The sequence below is a fragment of the Ictalurus furcatus genome, chromosome 28 (assembly GCF_023375685.1).
Source record: "Ictalurus furcatus strain D&B chromosome 28, Billie_1.0, whole genome shotgun sequence".
NCBI lineage: Eukaryota > Metazoa > Chordata > Actinopteri > Siluriformes > Ictaluridae > Ictalurus > Ictalurus furcatus.
This window is the reverse complement of record NC_071282.1, coordinates 5291316-5310818: the sequence shown is the minus strand read 5'-3', so window position 1 is coordinate 5310818 and position 19503 is coordinate 5291316. Positions and strand designations below refer to the sequence as shown.

The 19503-nt window shown below is 40.5% G+C and overlaps 3 protein-coding genes across 5 annotated transcripts; 2 read left to right on the top strand and 1 right to left on the bottom strand.

The window, feature by feature from the left end:
• Window positions 1–80: 80 nt before the first annotated feature.
• On the top strand, window positions 81–7192 carry LOC128603515 (zinc finger protein 541-like). The gene is made up of 11 exons (XM_053618006.1): window positions 81–508; window positions 758–972; window positions 1656–1893; window positions 1980–2973; window positions 3417–3466; window positions 3686–3803; window positions 3950–4081; window positions 4425–5277; window positions 5351–5426; window positions 5538–5626; window positions 5706–7192. The coding sequence occupies exons 2-8, from the start codon at window positions 762–764 to the stop codon at window positions 4710–4712; spliced, it is 2031 nt and encodes a 676-aa protein (XP_053473981.1). The 5' UTR covers window positions 81–508; window positions 758–761; the 3' UTR covers window positions 4713–5277; window positions 5351–5426; window positions 5538–5626; window positions 5706–7192.
• si:dkeyp-117b8.4 (E3 SUMO-protein ligase ZBED1) lies at window positions 7161–11601 on the bottom strand. 3 transcript variants are annotated; one of them, XM_053618005.1, is made up of 2 exons: window positions 11507–11601; window positions 7161–10813 (listed from the first exon to the last, which is right to left on the bottom strand). In XM_053618005.1, exon 2 carries the CDS (start codon window positions 10787–10789, stop codon window positions 8114–8116), a length of 2676 nt encoding a protein of 891 aa, XP_053473980.1. In that variant the 5' UTR covers window positions 10790–10813; window positions 11507–11601; the 3' UTR covers window positions 7161–8113. The 3 variants fall into 3 exon arrangements, with proteins under 3 accessions (XP_053473980.1, XP_053473979.1, XP_053473978.1); XM_053618004.1 differs by lacking the exon at window positions 11507–11601 and adding an exon at window positions 11089–11383; XM_053618003.1 differs by lacking the exon at window positions 11507–11601 and adding an exon at window positions 11269–11383.
• Window positions 11602–11644: 43 nt separating this feature from the next.
• napaa (N-ethylmaleimide-sensitive factor attachment protein, alpha a) lies at window positions 11645–19272 on the top strand. The gene is made up of 11 exons (XM_053618009.1): window positions 11645–11834; window positions 13445–13524; window positions 13624–13740; window positions 13847–13893; window positions 15392–15469; window positions 15637–15692; window positions 15795–15879; window positions 15982–16086; window positions 16173–16241; window positions 16360–16410; window positions 16609–19272. Exons 1-11 carry the CDS (start codon window positions 11737–11739, stop codon window positions 16708–16710), a joined length of 888 nt encoding a protein of 295 aa, XP_053473984.1. The 5' UTR covers window positions 11645–11736; the 3' UTR covers window positions 16711–19272.
• Window positions 19273–19503: the final 231 nt, after the last annotated feature.

Sequence of the window (19503 nt, the reverse complement as noted above, 5' to 3'; positions counted from 1 at the left end):
ATTAATTTTCCCCCTAATAAATCCCCCTACCCTATAGCTATGCACGTTATTTTCGACGCACACATTAGTTATTAAGGCTTGAAAAGACGTTTATGTCATGTTTATATCATATGTGCAACGTAAAAAATATATATAGATAAATTGAACGCAGCATACGTTTTAGCTCTACACAGGCTAATCTGGGCGCGTGCAGTAGCTGTTTACTTCTTGCTAGCTTGTTGACGCTTTTAACAGACTGCTTTTAATTGAACTAATTTAATCTTCACACACTTTTAATTACCTTTTATTTTACGCTAGTTGTGCTGGGTTTTCACATTTAATCGTCGTTTCCAAGCATGGTCCACTGAAAAACGAACTTCAGTACTAAATATAGCATAAGAGTAGGTTCTGAAATAGAATACATACTGTGTAGTATACATACATGCTAGTGTGGTTGTGCTCATTTACTCTTATCTCTACTCAGTCTGCGTAGCTTGATCGGTTTTGAAGGCTGGCATAAAATACACAGGTCTGTAGCTATGTTTTAGCTCTCCACTATTAATCTGCAAATTGCAAAAATATCATACAAATATATATATTTATTTCAAGATATTTTTTTATTCACTTTTTTTTTTCTAGTGCAGGTGTACTGTAAAACGCCTAGCTACATTTAGCTAATAGCGTTAGCTCTCTCTCTCTCTCTCTCTCTCTCTCTCTCTCTATATATATATACACACACACACACACACACACTAATATACAGCACATTGTGTTTCAGCATCATGGCTGACAATGAAGTGACCACGAGTCATCATGCTTTAATGGAGGTCATGGAGCCTTCAGATATGAATCTGCCCCTGCCGTCCGAGACGGAAAACCTCCAAGATGATGTGATTTTAATCAGTCCCTTAACCCCACCACTATCCTCCCTTCCAGCTCTGAAGCAACGTCAGCTCTGGATGGACACAGAGTGTGGAGTAAGCAGTAACGCTGGTAAGGATTTACAGATTTAGGAGTGTATCGGTGAGTAAAAGCGCAGGCCTCAGACTTAAAGGAAAATTCCACACTTAAAGGTGCAATGGTCAACATTTTTCATTTCTTACTAGTCTGAATAATAGGGAAAATTATGTAGAAATGATGAAAAAGCCGTCCATCCATCCATCTTCTGTACCGCTTATCCTTCAGGGTCACGGGGAACCTGGAGTCTATCCCAGGGAGCATCGGGCACAAGGCGGGGTACAAATCCATCGCAGGGCACAATCACATACACATTTATACACTACGGACGCTTTAGACGTGACAATCAGCCTACCATGCAGGTCTTTGGACTGGGGGAGGAAACCGGAGTGCCCAGAGGAAACCCCCTCCATACACACAGGGCCACGGCGGGAATCGAACCCCCAATCCTGGAGGTGTGAGGCGAACGTGCTAATGATGAGTTTAATCGATGTCTCGGAACATGTGTACTTTGTAGCTGAAAAAAAAAAACAGTTTGGAAACCTGCCTTCTGGTCCGAAATGTTTGGATTTGGATATGCCTCGTGTCAGTCTTTTTATAGACACGCCCTCAACGGTATCATTATGAGAAGAGGCGTGTTCATAGAGTTGTAGAATTGTAACTTGACTGTCAAGCAGTTGACTGACCTTTTGTCTGTATCTCGTGTGGAAATGCATCAGACGAATCTTTTTCAGTGAAGCCTTCTGACAGCGTGAGAGACACGGAGCCTCTGTTTGGACGCGAGCTCATGCCTACAGAGTTAATGCAGAGGGGCAATTTCAAGACACACGAGTGTTCGGAGTGCAGAAAAGTATTCAGGACCACGTACGCTCTCAACAAGCACTTGCTCACCCACCAACTGGAAATATCTCATGTCTGTAATATCTGCCAGAAAGAGTTTAAACGCCACAATCACCTGTGAGTGGAACTTACTACCATGTATAGCTAAACAAAACAAAAACACTCAGAGCATTTAACACATCACTACCTGTCATTCTCTATAGCACAAGCCACATGATGACTCACCAGAAAAGGAAGGATTATCGTTGCTCTCATCCTGGCTGCCAGAAGATGTATTGTGGCTACCGCTCACTAAAACACCATTGTGCCACGCAACATGGTACATACCTCCTCCCTCCATCCTCACAGCCCAGTGCCCTTAACACCCAACCATGCCCACCTCTGCGGGAGCCTTTAAAGCTTCCTGCAGTGAATGATGGTGCATCGACCTCAGCTGACTATCACTCTTACCTCCCTCCACCGAAACCTCGTTCCATCCTTCAGTTTGAGGGTTACACCAGCTGTGGAACCAGTTACAACAATTACACTTTGGCAGAAAATCTCGACTTGAGCCGCAATCCCAAGGACCCCAACGTATTTCGAGTAAAACTTCCTGTGAACTCTAAAGCGTGGAGCCTAGCGGGAGATGGAGCTTCTTGCAGTTTTGTGACTGCAAATGACTTGCCGGCATCTCATAATACGGTGATGTCAAACCAATGGGTATCAACTTCAAGTCTTGGGGGTAGTGTGGTGGACCCAGTAGAACCAGAAACAGTCCATACTTGGGAACGTAACTTGGATTTTTTAGTAACAAAGGAGGTAAATGGTACTGGAATGGGGCGTCAGCCATCTTCAATTTGCTCCAGAAGGAATCGACCCACTTTGTTGAAGCTTAGCATGCAACAGCATGAACCTCGGAATGAGCATGAGGCTCCTCACATGAGTGGAGAAGCATCATGCTCAAAATCAAATATTGCTGGATCATCAGCACTCCAGATGAAACCCATCATTCCTCCTTTACCCCCTACACCCAAGACCAAGAAGAAGAGAATAAGGAAGAAGAACTTGAAGGCTGCCATTATTCCCATCCTTCCTCTACCTTCTCCCAGATCAACTAGTCAAAGACAAACCAGACCCCACCCTACTTACCTCATTTCCCCCAGCCAGGTAGCCATGGCATCCTTTAGGAAAGAGAGCGCCCCCTCTGACACACTCAAGGTATTGCAATTGCATACACGATGTAGTTTGGTCAGGTATTTCTCCACATGGATAATGTTCAGATGGCATAAAGTACAGTAAGCTTCCGCATTATTGAGACCATTCATATAAATCAGCAAAAAGTAAATTATTGGCACCCTAATTATAATTTGGTGACACGTCTTGCTGTGATTACTAAGAAAAGAAGTTGGAGAAATGTTTTGTAGTTTCTCAAAAATCCTGAAATGTACCTGGTGGCACGGCAAGAAGTATTGCTGCTTCACAGCTGTGGAGTTCAGGGATTGAAACTGAGCTTGGGCTACTGTCTGTGTGGAATATTTCAGTGATTGTTGTCTATTCTCTTGAAGAGTGTTAGTAATTCTAAGTGTATATGCAAATCCTGTAGCCTATACTGAAGAGAGTGGATCATTCAGTGTAATTTTATCTGTCAACCCACTGCACAGGGAGGAAGCGCTACTGCAATGACACGAAATGGAAGAGAGTCTGGTGAAAGGTCAGGCAGGTTTTGTGTCTTGTCTTATAGGGAAAGTATAGTTAGATGATGTGACCTCTGACCTTTTCTATGGATGACATTCGAATATTATACACAGAACCCTATTTTAGTTTTAAGTGGAAAGAATAGGGTTCTTGAGAAAAATACGTTCATATAAACGTTTACAGGATATTAACTGGCTACATTCAAGTGTCTGGCTTTGGTTTGGGTCTTCCTCAGAACATATCTAAAATACCCACCTAGCAGGCATGCAGAGTCCTCACCTTCACGTCCACAAGTCCCAGCAACCTCCTGCAAGATGGACCAACAGTTAGTGGACTCAATCTTTTCAACAAAGGTGCTGTCTCTTTCTTGCTACAATCTTACATAAATCCCTCCAAAACTCTTAATGCAGAGGCCATTTTAGTGTGAAATGTTCCTTTCATTGCAGTGTTAAATTTGTACAGCTGTTCACTTCAGCTGATTTTTTTTTTCCTGCGACAGGGTGGGCGAGTGGACATGGCTGGTGATTGTTACCAGCCGGACCAGGGAGTCCAGCTTTCCCCACTCGTCATCCCAGTTTCTTTCCCTGTCTCAAGCAAAAAAGCCGCATTCGACCTAGCCTCTGGACAAACAGTAAAAACCTTTACTTCTACCATAATATTCTGTTTACATTGTGTTGTGTTGGGTAGCGCTAATCAGATTGGCCAATTTCCTCAACATTATTGCCATTTTCACTGTACTTATTGGTTTAGTACTGTATGACATGATATACATTTATATTATACTTAAAATCAGTATCAGTGGCAACCTTTTCATATTGTCCAGGCTCTAATAATATAGTGTAATGTGCAACATGCTAATTGGATTCTTGTGAAGTGAAATATTGATTCACCTAGTGCTTTTTCCGTTCACTCTAAACATAGCACTACAGTGCGTGGTATTAAGTAGCCTGACACAGTGATGGATCTCCCTGCAGGTCAAGAAGCAGCAGAATGTCAAACATCTGTCCTCGACGTCTCGTCAGATGTCCAGTCTTCTTAGGAGCTTAATCACATCCAACCTGGCGGCAGGAGGTTACCCGAGTCAGCTGCGTTCACCCACCTACCTCACCGACCACCTGCTGAACATTGATCCACCTCCCTATACTCCACCTCCCATGCTAAGCCCGCTACGACCAGGAACAGGGCTCTATTTCAACACCCTACCCCAGTACCAGCCTTGCCTGCCACCACCTAGCATCTATTCTGCTTCCCCGGGTGGGTAACTAATATCAAAGGTGGCATTTGTTTCTCATTAACGTCATACTAAAAGTTGAATTCTCACTGCTGACTTCTCTCCAGATGGTCAAGACAAGATCTCTTTAATCTTGGATAATACGGTCGTCAGTATAAATCCGTGAGTCACTTCTACCATCACTGGTATGTTTTGTCACTCATTCTCTCACATATTATTGTGCCTTCTTTTTTTTTTTTTTTTTATATAGAAAGATCAATGTAGGTTCACGTTTCCAAGCTGAGATCCCTCCACTGCGCAATCCTTTGCTTATTCTGTATGATGAGCACCCTGCTCAGCTTGTCTGGGCTCCATGGGGAGACCTGTCCACTAATCCCAAGACACAGCAGAAGGGTTTGTTTCCGCCACACTCAGACTTACAAACCTCATAATGCGTGGATTTTTTGGTGCAGTATTGAGAATGGAGGTAGAGTGTGCAATTTTGTGCCACAGTTACAGAATTCCTAGACATGTGCTGTTCCAGTGTGCTACCAGGAGGGGGCACAAACACCGAACTTGCACTTCACTGTCTGCATGAAGTCCAAGGAGAAATTCTAGTAAGCTTAATACAGGCGTTGAATTCGTGTTAGCGAGCCACAGAGGTTGAATTAACATCTTTTTTTGTAACAGGCTGCACTGGATTTGCTCTTAGTTAGAGGAGATTATTGGACTTCCTGTCACCCACTAAATGACTATCATTACACAGGTATTGAAGTGGAAGAGTCCATACATTTAGTGTTTTCACTTTATTTTGTGGAACTCTATAATTTTATCTGTCAAAAATTCATCATCCCTCAAACCAAACTTTAAACATCAGGGTCTGACCATTGGACTTCTCAGGAGATGAGACTCTTCCAGAAAGCTCTGCTCAGTCACACCAAGGATTTTCAGTTAATTCATAAAGCGGTAAGACCATTGAAAGACCATAAAGCTGGTGTTACTACTTTCCCACTGGTAATAATGTTGTGGGGGATTTTTTGTACAGTTACAGACCAAATCAGTGGCCCAGTGTGTGGAGTATTATTACACCATGAAGAAGCTGAAGAAGTTCAAGCAGCGGTGCAGAGAAATAGAAAACACAGATGGCGCTGGAATGAATTCTGTATGGTCATATTATTAAGAAATAGGCTTTTTATGTATGTATGTATGTATACAGTGCCCTCCACTAATATTGGCACCCTTGGTAAATATGAGCAAAGAAGGCTGTGATAATTGTCTTTATTGTTTCATTTTCACAAAATTCACAAAAATACTCCGCTGTCATAGATATTAAACAATTGCAAACACAACACAGGTTTATCAAAAAAAAAAACATTTTTCAAATATCAATTTTTTAAATATCAATGGGAACATACTTCAAATATATTTTTCTCATATAAATTCATAGGGGTGCCAATAATTGTTGCAAACCTATATTTAACTTTATAAACCTGTGTTTTGTTTGCAATTGTTTGATTTCCATGACAGAAGATGATTTTTTTTTTTTTAAAACAAAAGATCAAAAGGTTATCCATCCATCTTCTATACCGCTTATCCTTTTCAGGGTCGCGGGGGAACCTGGAGCCCATCCCAGGGAGCATTTGGCACAAGGCGGGGTACACCCTGGACAAGGTGCCAATCCATCGCAGGGCACCAAAAGGTTAAACAATAAAGACAATTTTTCACAGCCTTCTTTGCTCATATTTACCAAGGGTGCCAATATTAGTGGAGGGCACTGTATGGAGTCTGTAATCTAATTGTAGCATATGACAAATGCTTGCTCTTGCTTGAGCTTACTGTAAAGCAATACTTTAAAACCTTGGGTGTTAGGAGTCTCACAGTGCCACAGATGAGCAGTAGAATGATAAAACTGGAGCCAGGAAATCTTTAAACACACTGAAGGGAATGCTTCTATGCCATCCTGCCAAAAACTGGGAATATACCTGTGAGGAGTGTGGCAGGTTCTGCTCTACAGTATGCTGTATATTTTCCATTCTAGTATACATTTTCTTTTGGTGTCTTAAGGTTAATCATATACACATTACCTCAAAATATGTATGTGTATTTTTCAGGGGTTTTCATAAGACAAATATTCACAATGCTCATATGAAAACCCATGGGCATCAGGAGAGAGAGAGGGTTTTATCGTGTGCACAGCTTGTCCCAGGAGGCAGGGTCAAGGAGCAGACAGGTTAGAGGTCAGTCGTAGTCTTGCCAATGTTTGAAAGATCTGTGCCCATATGGACCATCAGAATAGGGGTTTGGTTTGACCTCAATCTGTGATCTTAATCTATAATCAATCGTATATTAGAAATTAGTGACACCGGTCAGTTTAATTTTAGAAGTTAAATCAAAATATTTTCAAACGTAAGACAATAATTTGAAAAGCCATGTTATTCACGTTATATCAGTTTTTAAAATGACCTGTTTTTGTTCAAATATCCAAGTTTTCATGGTCATAAATAAAAAGGAAAATGCTTGTTGTTCAATACCAAGTTTTTAAAAAATACTTTTGGTACAGCATTTTGCATCTTTTAGAATCTTAATGTTTGTATTTTTCACATTGTTTGAGTTAAACTATCAGAATGCCAGCTGAAACACAATTCCCAAACAGCACTTCTCATACCCTTGTGTTATACTGAATAGCTGTTCCCTGTCTGTCGTGGCAGACATTATTTTTACACTTGTAACTGTTTCATACAAGCTTTAATTTGACATGCAGTTCATGGATTACATCTTAATCAGCCGTTACATTTAGTGAAGAGAACAATACTTAATGTCACAAGTTACAAAACATGTCATTTTGTACATGGAATAAACAATAACTCTTGAAATGCATGCATGAACTTTTTCTTTGTAATCACATGTTCAAAGCTTGAGAAATGATCGTTTTTAATTAAAGGTACATTTAGGACCGTTACAGGCTGTTACACCAGTTACAGGGTGTAACTGAACACATATCACTTGCACAGTATTGAGCAGGTAGATAAAATTGAGCATCCCAATGAATACGCCAGAGTTACAAGACAATTATCATACCATTCTCCGAAACTCCCAGAGTCCAAACACTAAAAAAAACGTAGTGTTCCTTATTATGGAATAGGAATCAGCATTATTTCAAATTTGTGATGACAATTTGTCTGGTCATTGTAAATAAAACTTTTAGTAGCTGCACAACTGTTAACTGTCAAAAATAGTCAATCCTTATCGACTAATTAGGTGTTTTGTTTTGTTTTTTAACAATGACAAAACCCCAAGGAGCTTATTTTTTTATACTTGTTAAAAATATAGATTGTGAAAGTATTGAGTTCAGTACATTTTATACATTCGAGTACTTCGAGAGTGCACAAGTCTTGTGTCTTGTGTTGAGGAGTCTTGTCATGTCCATAAACGGTAATCACAGCCTTTATTCTCTTAAACCTTATTATCATAGGACACTAAAGTCTGGTACAGACTCTCTCTACTTTGGTTCCCACTCAGGCTACTGTTATGGTCACTCTCTCTATGTCCTGAAAGACCACCCTTAAGCTGCTCTACATAATCACAGTTCTGATGAAGAAACAATATTTGGTCAAGATGTTTAGGCCCGAGCATAGCTCTCCTGTGGGTCACGGGTGATTCCCTCGGTGCAAAAGCACGATCAGCAGGGATAGCAGTAGCTGGAATTGAAAGATATTTCCGTGCAAGACGGGCCACTGCGGGAAAGCGATGCTCTTTGTTACGCCACCAGTGAAGAGGCGAGAGGCTACGTTTGCACAGCGGCTCTGCAATGTAATTCTCCAGCTGCTGCTGGATTTCGGGCATTCGTTCAGTAGGATCCTCTCCTAGAAGAATGTCGTACATACTTTGAGGAACAGGGCTTATTCGCATTCGGGCAGTGAGCTGCCGATCACACGTGAGTGGAGATGACAGTCCAGCCACATTGGCCGTTCTTTTATGTCCAGTCGTAGCTTTAGAAGGTGAACCCACAATAAGATTTTCATTAATGTGTTCTGGAGATGAGACAGCTACGAAATTCTCATTCTGCTGAAGTTCAACGCTGTCTCCCTCCTCCGCACATGAGGCACACGATTCAGGGGAATCCAGTGATGCCACTGTGGGAATAGGCAGTTGGTCATCCAATCCCAAAACAGCAGGTTCCCCTCCGGTCTCATTCTCTCTCACTTCCAAGCCCCTGTCTATATTCTGGTCCACCTCTCTATCATCAGTGTAAGCCTGAACAGATAACAGCTCTTTGACCTTGTCATGCAGCTTGCTGCGGGCATGTGGGCTGAGAAATCGCATCTCCTTGAATCTTGGGTCCAGGAATGATGACAAGACAGCAGGACTGTCAAGCAAAGATTCCTCATCAGTCAGTCTCCAGCGCTTCTCCATCCCAGTGCGGATCCTTTCCATGACTCCCCTGACCACAAGACAGCTACAGTCAGTCATGTTCTGCCCCAGGATTCGGGACACACCTTGGAGGCATGGCATCAAGGAAGAAATAGAAGCATTGATGTCTTCACTCAGGAAGGATGCTGCAATGCGCACAGTTCGTAGCACCGGCACCAATTCATGTAATAAACGCCACTGATGATCAGCCAAATTAGGTGCAGCCTTTTGCTCTTCCAGCACCGAGCTAACCACCCATTTAAGCTCAAGCAGTCTTTCACACATGTCAATGGCTGTGGCCCAGCGGCCTGGGTCATCCAGGACCAGCCATGCCGCACCTTTGTTGGCAGCCTCTGCTTTCTGATTTAGAGCTGCTGCAGCATTAACATCATGTTGGAAGTGTAGGACGATCCCACGAGCATCTGCAAGTGCCTGTCTGACAGTCTCTACATAAAGTCCCTCCTGGACACAGAGTTTGAGAGCTTCACCTGCACAAAGCAGTGGCTCCCAGCCCTCTGGAAGGGATTGCATGGGAGCGTGACTGGGTCCAGGAAATTCCTGTTGATAGTCCTGATCAAGGGTCGTCATGCTTCCCTGCCTCCTGCACCCCATACCCCAGGGAGTGTCATAAACAACACAGAACACAGAACTCTCAGGAAGGTGGAATTCTGACAGAACTGCTTTTAATGTGTATGCAAACTTGGCAGGCCCACTGTTAGTGGTGTTGCCTTTGTATTCTGGTATTGGACGAGTATCTAAAACACAACGGGCCAGTTGCCAGTTAGAGTCCACAAAATGTGCACTGACGGTGAGGTAGAACTGGCCACTTCCTTCAACCCCACATCCTTCCACAGAACGCCAATGTTCAGTACAAATGGCCAGACAGCGAGGAGCAAGGCCAGTTTGAAGATGCTGCTGAAGGCATTGTTTGAGAACGTGGTAGCGATGACACAGAAGGTTCCCAAGCAAAGAAGGTGATGGAACAGGATAATTGGGTTCAATGCAACTAAGCAAGAGTCTGAATCCCCTCTCTTCCACCACTGAGAAAGGTTGCAGATCTCTGTACACCATCTCCAAGATAAGATCTGTGAAGAGTCCTGCCCGCTTATCACTGCAACCTCTGGCGCCACTGTTGTTGCAGACAACACCGTTGTTGACCGTGGTGTTAAGCTCATCTGGGGAATATCTGTAAGTTGGTTCTATATCCTGGCTGGGAATGGAATTAACATTTGAAGTGCCAACTCCTCCTGCAGAACCAGGAACAAATGTAGTGCAGGCATGTTTGGCCTCAGCAGCATCGGACGATAGTTCTTCATGCTGCTCCTCTTTGACAATAACGGGTACTACCGGCTGAAACGACCCTGTCGGCACATCTACAGCCGCATTAGACGTGGGGAATCTGCCATTAAGTAAGGCGGACGTAGCCGTGTGTTGGTGTAATGCTGAGGGGTTTGGGACATCGGCCGTGTTGGGAGGTGGGACCGCTCCGTCACGAATGCTGTGCTTTCGTCCCAAGTGCTCCCTCATCGACGTGGTACTGTTGTGGAAAGACAGCTGCCTCTTGCAGTGGTTACACTCAACTCGGTGCATACTAAGCTGGGTGTAGTGGTCCCATACTTTGGATGTGCGACGTTCTGAGAAAGGTAACACGCGATCCATTCTTCTCCTCAAAGTCGGAGTTCCAAGACTACCAGGCCGCCTTCGACCTGGGAACTCCATGCGTGTGGCTTTTGGTTTGGTTTGCTAGAAGAGAAACAAAGCGTTAACCGTGTATAGAGTCTACAGTCATAGTCTCCACACTTATTACAACCATGACAAGTTCCCCCCGCCCCTCCTAAAAAAAAATAAAACTGTTCTGCCAAAATAGAATGAATGAGTGGTGTTTCATGTATACAGGATGTTATATATTGATTCCAGACTTAACAGTGGCTGTAAGACTACAAATGCTGTCTAAAAAAGTTCATTTTAACCCTATGGTTAAATTAGCATGAAGTCATGTTTATTGTATATAACTTTACTTTAATCTTCTTCCGGGCTTGCACTGCAACACTTCATTCACCTAACAAATCGCGTGCCAATTCCACGCAAAGCGTGCGTCTCTGCGTCACACTTCAGCACGTACACGTTCAATGCGTTTGCAATTACATTTCAAAAATAATGCAAGACAGAAAAAAACCCCAAACAAAACCAAACAATACCTAAAGTGGGAAGTTTACAACATCATAGAATTCCAAAAACGGCCTCGTTTCACATTTTGCGACCTCTACACTGGAAATACTTCCCGCGGTTGCTGATAGAGGAGCGGTGTAAATTATCGGAGGAGAAGAAAGACGGAAAGAAATACACAGCTGTGTTCAAACACGCGTGCATACGCTTCATTCAACACGTCCTAGAGTATCGTGGTGCTGCTGTGCACATTAACAATATAGTACTTACATATCAGAAGAGCAGCCATGACCAGAAAAGTTTCTTGTGTTTGTTACGTATGGCTTTGAAATAAACTTTTTTGCGACGGTCCCTGAGATTTCCACGTCCGCCAGAATGTACTTCCGGTTCCCGTAGTGACGTATTCACAACAACAGAGCAGATTGTTGGAGGGTTTTGGAAAAACGAGGGCTGCTCAGCTTTCTCAGAGATAACTGAATACGACAGGACAGAGTGATAAAATGGATTATTCTGGAAAAGAAAAAGAAGCCATGGCCCTGGTCGCTGAAGCTGACAAGAAAACGAGAATATCAGGATCGCTCTTTGGGACGTTTTTCGGGTAAGTGGACTTGTTTATACATAAACTATATGGACTTGTATATAAAATCTCCAGTATTAACCAAATTATAACCAACGTATATCTTTCAAACCACAGTGATGTTTTTTATTATTATTATTACTTATTTTATTGTATATTATTGTATTTTATTTTATTTTTATAACAATAACAATTGTAGTTACTATAAAATTCCACTGGAAAACCATAGCAGTGTCATAGTTAACCTTATTCCATGACTGAGGTGCCATTTGTGTGGCAGTGGTATATTTACATTTACACATATGTAGATAAAGTAAAGGTAAAATACATTTTAGGCATCTCTGATGGTATGGGGGTGCATTAGTGCCTATGGATTGGGCAGCTTGCACATCTGGAAAGGCACCATCAATGCTGAAAAGTATAGACACGTTTTAGAGCAACATCTGTTTCCATCCAGATTCCATCCCATCTTTACTTCTGAGAGACTCTGCCTCTCTAAGATACTCTTTTTATACCCAATCATGTTACTGACCTGTTGCACAATAACCTAACTAGTTGCAGAATATTCCTCCAGCTGTTTCTTTTTAGTAACACTTACTTTTGCTGCCCCGTCCCAACTTTTTTGAGATGTGTTGCAGCCATCAAATTAAAAATTACCTTATTTTTCCCCTTAAAATGATACATTTATTCAGATATATTATGATATGTTTTCTATGTTCTGTTGTGAATAACAGATTTGCAAATCATTCTACACAGCGTCCCAACTTTTTTGGAATACTTTTCCATGACTCGTCCATTATAGTTTATGAAAAAAATATACCCGAGTTTGGATTACTGTCCAGTTCCACATATTCTCCTCCTCATGTCTACATTGGGTTTCCTCAGGTTTCTTCCCACCTCTCATAAACATGCCAATAGGTGGACTGACCACTCTAATTTGGCTCTAGATGTCAATGTGTGTCCTGTGATGGACTGCCGTCCAATCCAGGGTGTATTCCTGCCTCACACCCAGTGTTCCCCGGATAAGCTCCGGATCCACCGCAACTGACCGGGATAAAGTGTTTACTGAAGATGAATTAATGAAAAACAAAATTGTATATTTCAGTGTCCCACAACATTCACTGAGCAACGGTACTTAAACACGTTCACACACAAGTCACGTGTGAAACAGGAAGTCGCGTTATCCAAAGATCATGTTTCTTCATTTACCATTTACATTGTGACATTGACTGATGAGGTCATAACCCTGTTATCCAACCTATAAGAAGCCAATTATTTTCCAAAAAACATATTTTAAAGTAAATCGTTAGAATGGATACTAGCTAATCAATTTGCTCATTCTAGGCCTAAACTGTTACTCTTTTAAGAGCAAAATTGCTAAGAGAAAAAACTATAATATTCAATGCAAATGGCAACGCGATTATGGAATCACTCAATACTTATAGTTACGGATTTGCTACAGGTGGTGAAAATATCCAGCAAGTTCTTTAGGAGTTGGATTGTGACCCCAAAATAGATATTATATACATGTTACTACCAAAATGAATGAAGTATGATCATGACTCAGCACTTTCACAAGGCACCGCAGTACCTCAGTGCTTTATAACTAGTATTTCAATTCCATTCTCTAGGAGCTCTTCCAAGGCAGAGGAAGCCTGTGACATGTACACGAGAGCTGCGAATATGTTCAAGATGGCTAAGAACTGGAACGGTATGTCCGCAACAACACTGCCTCGTTAAGACCTGAGTTGCTTTTAATCTGACATTTAATCTAACATTTTGCTTGATTTATTTCTGTTTCTTCTCTCAGCTGCAGGAGATGCGTTCTGCAGAGCTGCAAAAGTGCACTTGAAAACACAAAGCAAGCACAACGCTGCCGTCAGCTTTATCGACGCCGGCAACGCGTACAAAAAAGCAGATCCACAAGGTTGATCGTTTTTGTTTCCTTGGTCTGAAAGAAATGTGATTCATTTCAGTTGAAGTAGTGAAATGTTTAATGTTTCCACTTTAACCGTATGGCGCTCTTCCCTCAGAGGCCATCAAGTGTCTGAGTCGGGCCATCGATATCTACACGGACATGGTGAGAAACGAGAGCCGAGGTGTTGAGCTTGATTTTAGCTTCTAACGTTTATTTTACACTTCAGTCTGTATGTACAACACACATTGCTTTATATATATATATATATATATATATATATACCCTGCTTTATATACACTCTGCTTTATATATATGCTGCTTTATATTCATGCTGTAACAATAACACTCGCACTCTTTCACAAACATTTAGACGTTATTCTGCGTTCCTAGACATCGCGGTTATACGATTCTATCTGTAGTTTTCTTTCCTTTTTATTCTTTCTTTACAATTTCTTGACTATTTATTTGTTTTTCTTTCTTAAATTTTTTCTTCATTCTTTCTTTACTATATCTTCACTCTTCATTTATTGATCTATTTATTTGAATGTTTAATTTTTACATTTTTTCACTATTTATCTGTTTATTTATTTCTTTACCGTTTCTTTCTTTACTATTTCTTGATAATTTATTCGTTTTTGTTGGTGTATATTGTGCCTTATTTTCTTCTTTACTATGTATTCACTCTTTTTTTTCTTTCTATCAGTCTTTCTTGACTATTTATTTCTTCTTCTTTCTTTCATTTCCTTTCTTTTTTTTTTCTTTCTTTACTATATCTTCATTTATTTATGTATTGATTTGTTTATGTTCCTTTTCTATTTTTTCACTATATGTATCTGTTTGTTTGTTATTTCTTTCTTTACTGTTTCTTCAGTTTCTTTCTTCCTTTCTTTTCTATTTCTTGGCAATTTTTTATTTTTTGTTTGTGTATATTGTTTCCTTCTTTACTATTTTTTCACTCTTTCTTTCTATCTCTTTCTCTCTTGTTCTTTTCTTTTTCCTATTTTGTTTTTACTTTCTTTCTTTACCATTTCTTGACTATTTTTAAAAATGTTTCTTTTTTTTTACTATATATTCACTCTTCATTTATTTATTTGTTTGTTTGTTTGTTTATCTTTCTTTACTTTTTTCACCATTTATTTATGTCATTTCTTTCTCTACTATTTCTTCTGTTTCTTCACTTTCTTTCTTTCATTCTTGTATTTATAGGTGGTTGCTGGATATTTCACACATTTAATTGCTATACTTACGTTCCTCAGATTCTGGAGAGAAATCTGAGGAATTTTTGCCTCCTCTCATGATTGAATAAATGATCAAGTGACGAGAAGCATTTGTCCAAGTGGAAGTCCAGCTCTTCCAATTATTTGTTTAAACCGCAACTGTCAGTGACGCAGAAAAACCTACTGAGAAACAGAAACTAACAGAAACAGAGCATGGTGGTGGTGGTGTTTTTTTAAAGAATATTAAAACTCTCACGGTAACACTTCACCAACTAACTCGGCATCATAAAACAGGGATTGACAATCTAAACATATTTTAAAAAATTCCGACCCGTTTCTAATATTTTGCGGGGAAATGCATGTATTATATTCATTAAGGCGAGTCATTGATTAGGTTGTATTTACTCTGCTGGGATCTCATCTCATCTCGTGTTCCTCCACAGGGACGTTTCACCATCGCAGCAAAACACCACATCAGTGTAGCTGAAATCTATGAGTCTGATTTATTGGACATTGATAAGGTGAGTGAGTTCATGTTTGGGTTTGGGGGATGAGAGACGGCCAGTAAGCCAGTCTGTCTAAAGCACACAGCACTCTGTAATAATGGTAGAACAAACAAAGCTGTAACTGTAAGCTCCGCCTTTATCTCCCTTCATCTTTTTTTTTTTTTTTTTTTTTATAATCACAGGCAGTTGTGCATTACGAGCAAGCCGGTGATTACTACAAAGGAGAGGAGTCTACAAGGTACTTTGAGGTTACTCTAAAACACACACACACATGCACGCATGCAAATAATTTTAACCGAACACTGTCTGAGGCGATCTGAGATCTGTTTTTCTCTTATAGTTCTGCCAACAAGTGCCTTCTTAAAGTGGCTACGTACGCCGCCCAGCTTGAACAGTACCAGAAAGCGATACAGATATATGAACAGGTGTGTGTTTCAATACACCATAAAATCATACACAAACACAGCTTGTTGTTGTGGCTTTTTTTTTTTTTTTTTGAGTGTGTGTAATCATGTAAATGTGTTCAGATTGGGACCTACTGCATGGACAACACCCTGCTGAAGTATGGCGCTAAGGATCACTTCTTCAGGGCAGCACTGTGTCACTTCTGTGTCGATATGCTGAACGCCAAGGTGATTAGTATTGTCATTAGCAGGTTGCTAGCATTTTCAGAGTCTTGAGTACGCTCTTGCTGATTATTTCAATCTATCTTATCTAGCTGGCTGTGCAACGATACGAGGAAATGTTTCCTGCCTTCTCAGACGCCAGGGAGTGCAAACTCTTGAAGGTCGGCTTTTAAAACAAATCATGAAGTTATCGTTTTGGCTTGAGCTTGCTAATTTTTTTTCTATGATCTACCTCGATTTGTCTTTATTCCATGTTGTTGTTTTTTTTTTTTTTAACAGAAACTTCTCGATGCACACGAGGCACAAGATGTCGACGCGTATACAAGCGCTGTAAGTTTCAGAATCGAGAATTCAGCAGCGCTCCGGTGTAAACATTAAGCTAGAATATAATCTTAATGTTTTTTTTGTATGGAAACTATTTGTGACTGCATATAATTCAAATACTTAGATCAGGTTCATGGACACACGAGTGTATGGAAGAGACGATCAGTAATGCAGAAGTGCACCGTTGTCTGTTCTCACTCTTAGGTGAAGGAGTTCGATTCCATCACAAGGCTGGATCAGTGGTACACCGCCATATTACTGAGAATCAAGAAGACCATTCAGGAGGATGAGAACGATCTCCGCTAATACTGCGAAAATAAAAGCTCTGGCTCACGATGTCTTATGCACATCGACTTGTATACTGTTCTTGACTCATTCGTCCGCCTGGTTTTCCTTTAATTTATCAGCTGTAAGACACAACAGGTCCCTTCCTCACTTCCTCGTTACCTTCACGTTGATGAGCTGTTCTCGATTCCATTTAGAACCGCACTGAGCGATAGGTATTTATTTAACTGCTGGTCTTTTGTTGAATTCCGTGCTTAACGTGCACAAACCGCTTTTCAGTTCCTCGTGATTGTTTTCACAAACGATTGCATAAATGTTTACCGTAAATGAATGGTCAAATATCTAAATGAAATTTGTAAAAAAAAAAATTCATTTCTGCCAAGAAGAAGTAAAATGGCCCCCGTTTTCCTATTTATCCCTGTAATTTTTATTATCACTGTAATCCTCAGTTAATTCTGGTTAGTGGTTATCTGTTACTGCAGTAACAGTATTATGATCAGTAACTATTGACGGTTAAGTATTTGACATTTTGACTATTTACTATCTTATTCAGCACGTTGTTTTGCTGGAGTTTTTGAACCGAAAGAGAAAATTCCAGAGAATTTTTTTTAACCGCTAGCTTTCGATCCAGTTCCAAGTTTCATCGCGGATGCTCTCAATTTGGATCACATCCTCGTCCTGTTGTGATCCACATTTGAGTGTTTGATTCTTCTTGAACTATTGTTAAATGGGTACAATAATTGACTCATGCTGCTGCACAACATTTCTACAGTCCCTTTCAAAAGTACTGGAACGGCAAGGTCAATTCTATTGTTTTTGATATACACCGAAGACATTTTGGTTTGAGATCAAAAGACTATGAATATGAGACGATAGATCAGAATTTGAGCTTTCATTTCCTGATATTTACATCTAGATGTGTTGAACAGCTTGGAACATGGCACCTTTTGTGGCAGACCACAAACTTTTTAGGTGAGCAAAAGTAATGGAACATAAACAACTCTTAATATTTGGTTGTGTATCCCTTGCTTGCAATAATTACATTAACCCAGTGAGCCACTGACATCACCAAACTGTTGCATTCTTCTTTTGTGTTGCTTTTCCAGGCTTTTATGACAGCTTCTTTCAGTTGTTGTGTTTTGGGGAGTTTCTCCCTTCAGTTTCCTCTTCAGGAGATGAAATGCTGCTCAACTGGGTTAAGGTCTGGTGATTGACTTGGCCAGTCTAAAAACCTTCCACTTTTCCCCCCTGATAAAGTCCTTTGTTGCTTTGGCAGTGCTTTTTGGGTCATTGTCTTGCTGCATGATGATGTTCCTCCCAATCAGATTGGACGCATTTCTCTGTAAATTGGAAGACAGATTGTTTCTCTAGACTTTAGACTTGAATTCAATCACCATCATCAATAAGTTACATCATCAATAAAGATTAGTGAGCCTGTTCCAGAAGCCATGCATGCCCAAGCCATGACACTACCTCCACCATGCTTGACTGATGAGCTTGTATGGTTTGGAACAGGGGCAGATCCTTTCTTTCTCCACAATTTGGCCATTCTGTCGCTTTGGTAGAGGTTAATATTTGTTCCAGAACTTTTGTGGCTCATCTCTGTATTCATTTGCAAATTCCAGTCTGGCTTTCCAATTCTTATTGCTCATGAGTGGTTAGCATCATGTGGTATGGGCTCTATATTTCTGCTCTTGAAGTCTTCATCAGATGGTGGATTGTGGTACCTTCACCCCTGCCCTGTGATGGTTGTTGGTGATGTCACTAACTGTTGTTTTTGAGTTTTTGGTTATTGTTTCTGTCATTCACTGCTGTTGTTTTCCTTGGCCGACCTGTTCCATGTCTGGTTGGTATTACACCAGTTGTTTCTTTCTTTTTCAAGACATTCCAAATTGTATTGGCTATGCCCAATGCTTGTGCAATGTCTCTGATTAGATTTTTCCCTCTTTTCTCAGCTTCAAAATGGATTGCTTTTCTCCCATAGACAGCTCTCTGGTCTTCATGTTGGTTTATCCTTTTTAACAACAAAGGCAGTCTTCACAAGCGAAACCCAGGGCTTAAACCAAGAGTAGACTTTAAGAGCTGTTGATTCTTTAAACAATCAATTTAACAGGGCACACCTGGGCAGCAAGAAACACATATATTAGTCACATGTTCCAATATTTTCGATCACTCGAAAAAATGTGTGGGTTCAAACAAAAGGTGCCATGTTCTAAGTTGTTTAACACGTCTAGATGTAAATATGAGGAAATGAAAGCTGAAATTTCTGTCAGTTTTCTCGTATTCATCTTTTCATCTCAAACCCAAATGTCTTCAGTGTATAGTGAAAAGAATAGAATTGGCCTTGTTGTTTCAATATTTTCGGAATGGACTGTATATTTGTTGTTGTTTTTTTAGATTTTCACAAATCATTTTTATTTATTAGTTTATTTTAGTTCAGTTCTAGTTTCAATGTGAACAGGCCAAATGACATACTTAAGCATGAAAGGAAATTGCATGAAGATCGAACCTGGCTTGTAACTCCTAGGGGAGTAAATTGAAGGCCCTTTTTTCCCAATTGGTAAATAAAAGGTTTTGAACTCCTTTAGCCTGTTTCTAAATTTCTTTGCCTCATCCATCACATAAAACTGCACTGCAGAACAATTTTATACTCTACTTTGAAATATAGGACTTATGGATCATGTAAGACAATGTAAGGAGTTAAACACAACAGGGTGAGCCGTTATAGAAAACGATTATTTTTACGATTATTTTCCAGTAACAGTATGACTGAAGGTTTTATTCCTATTACACCACAGCAATTTGCCAAAGGTT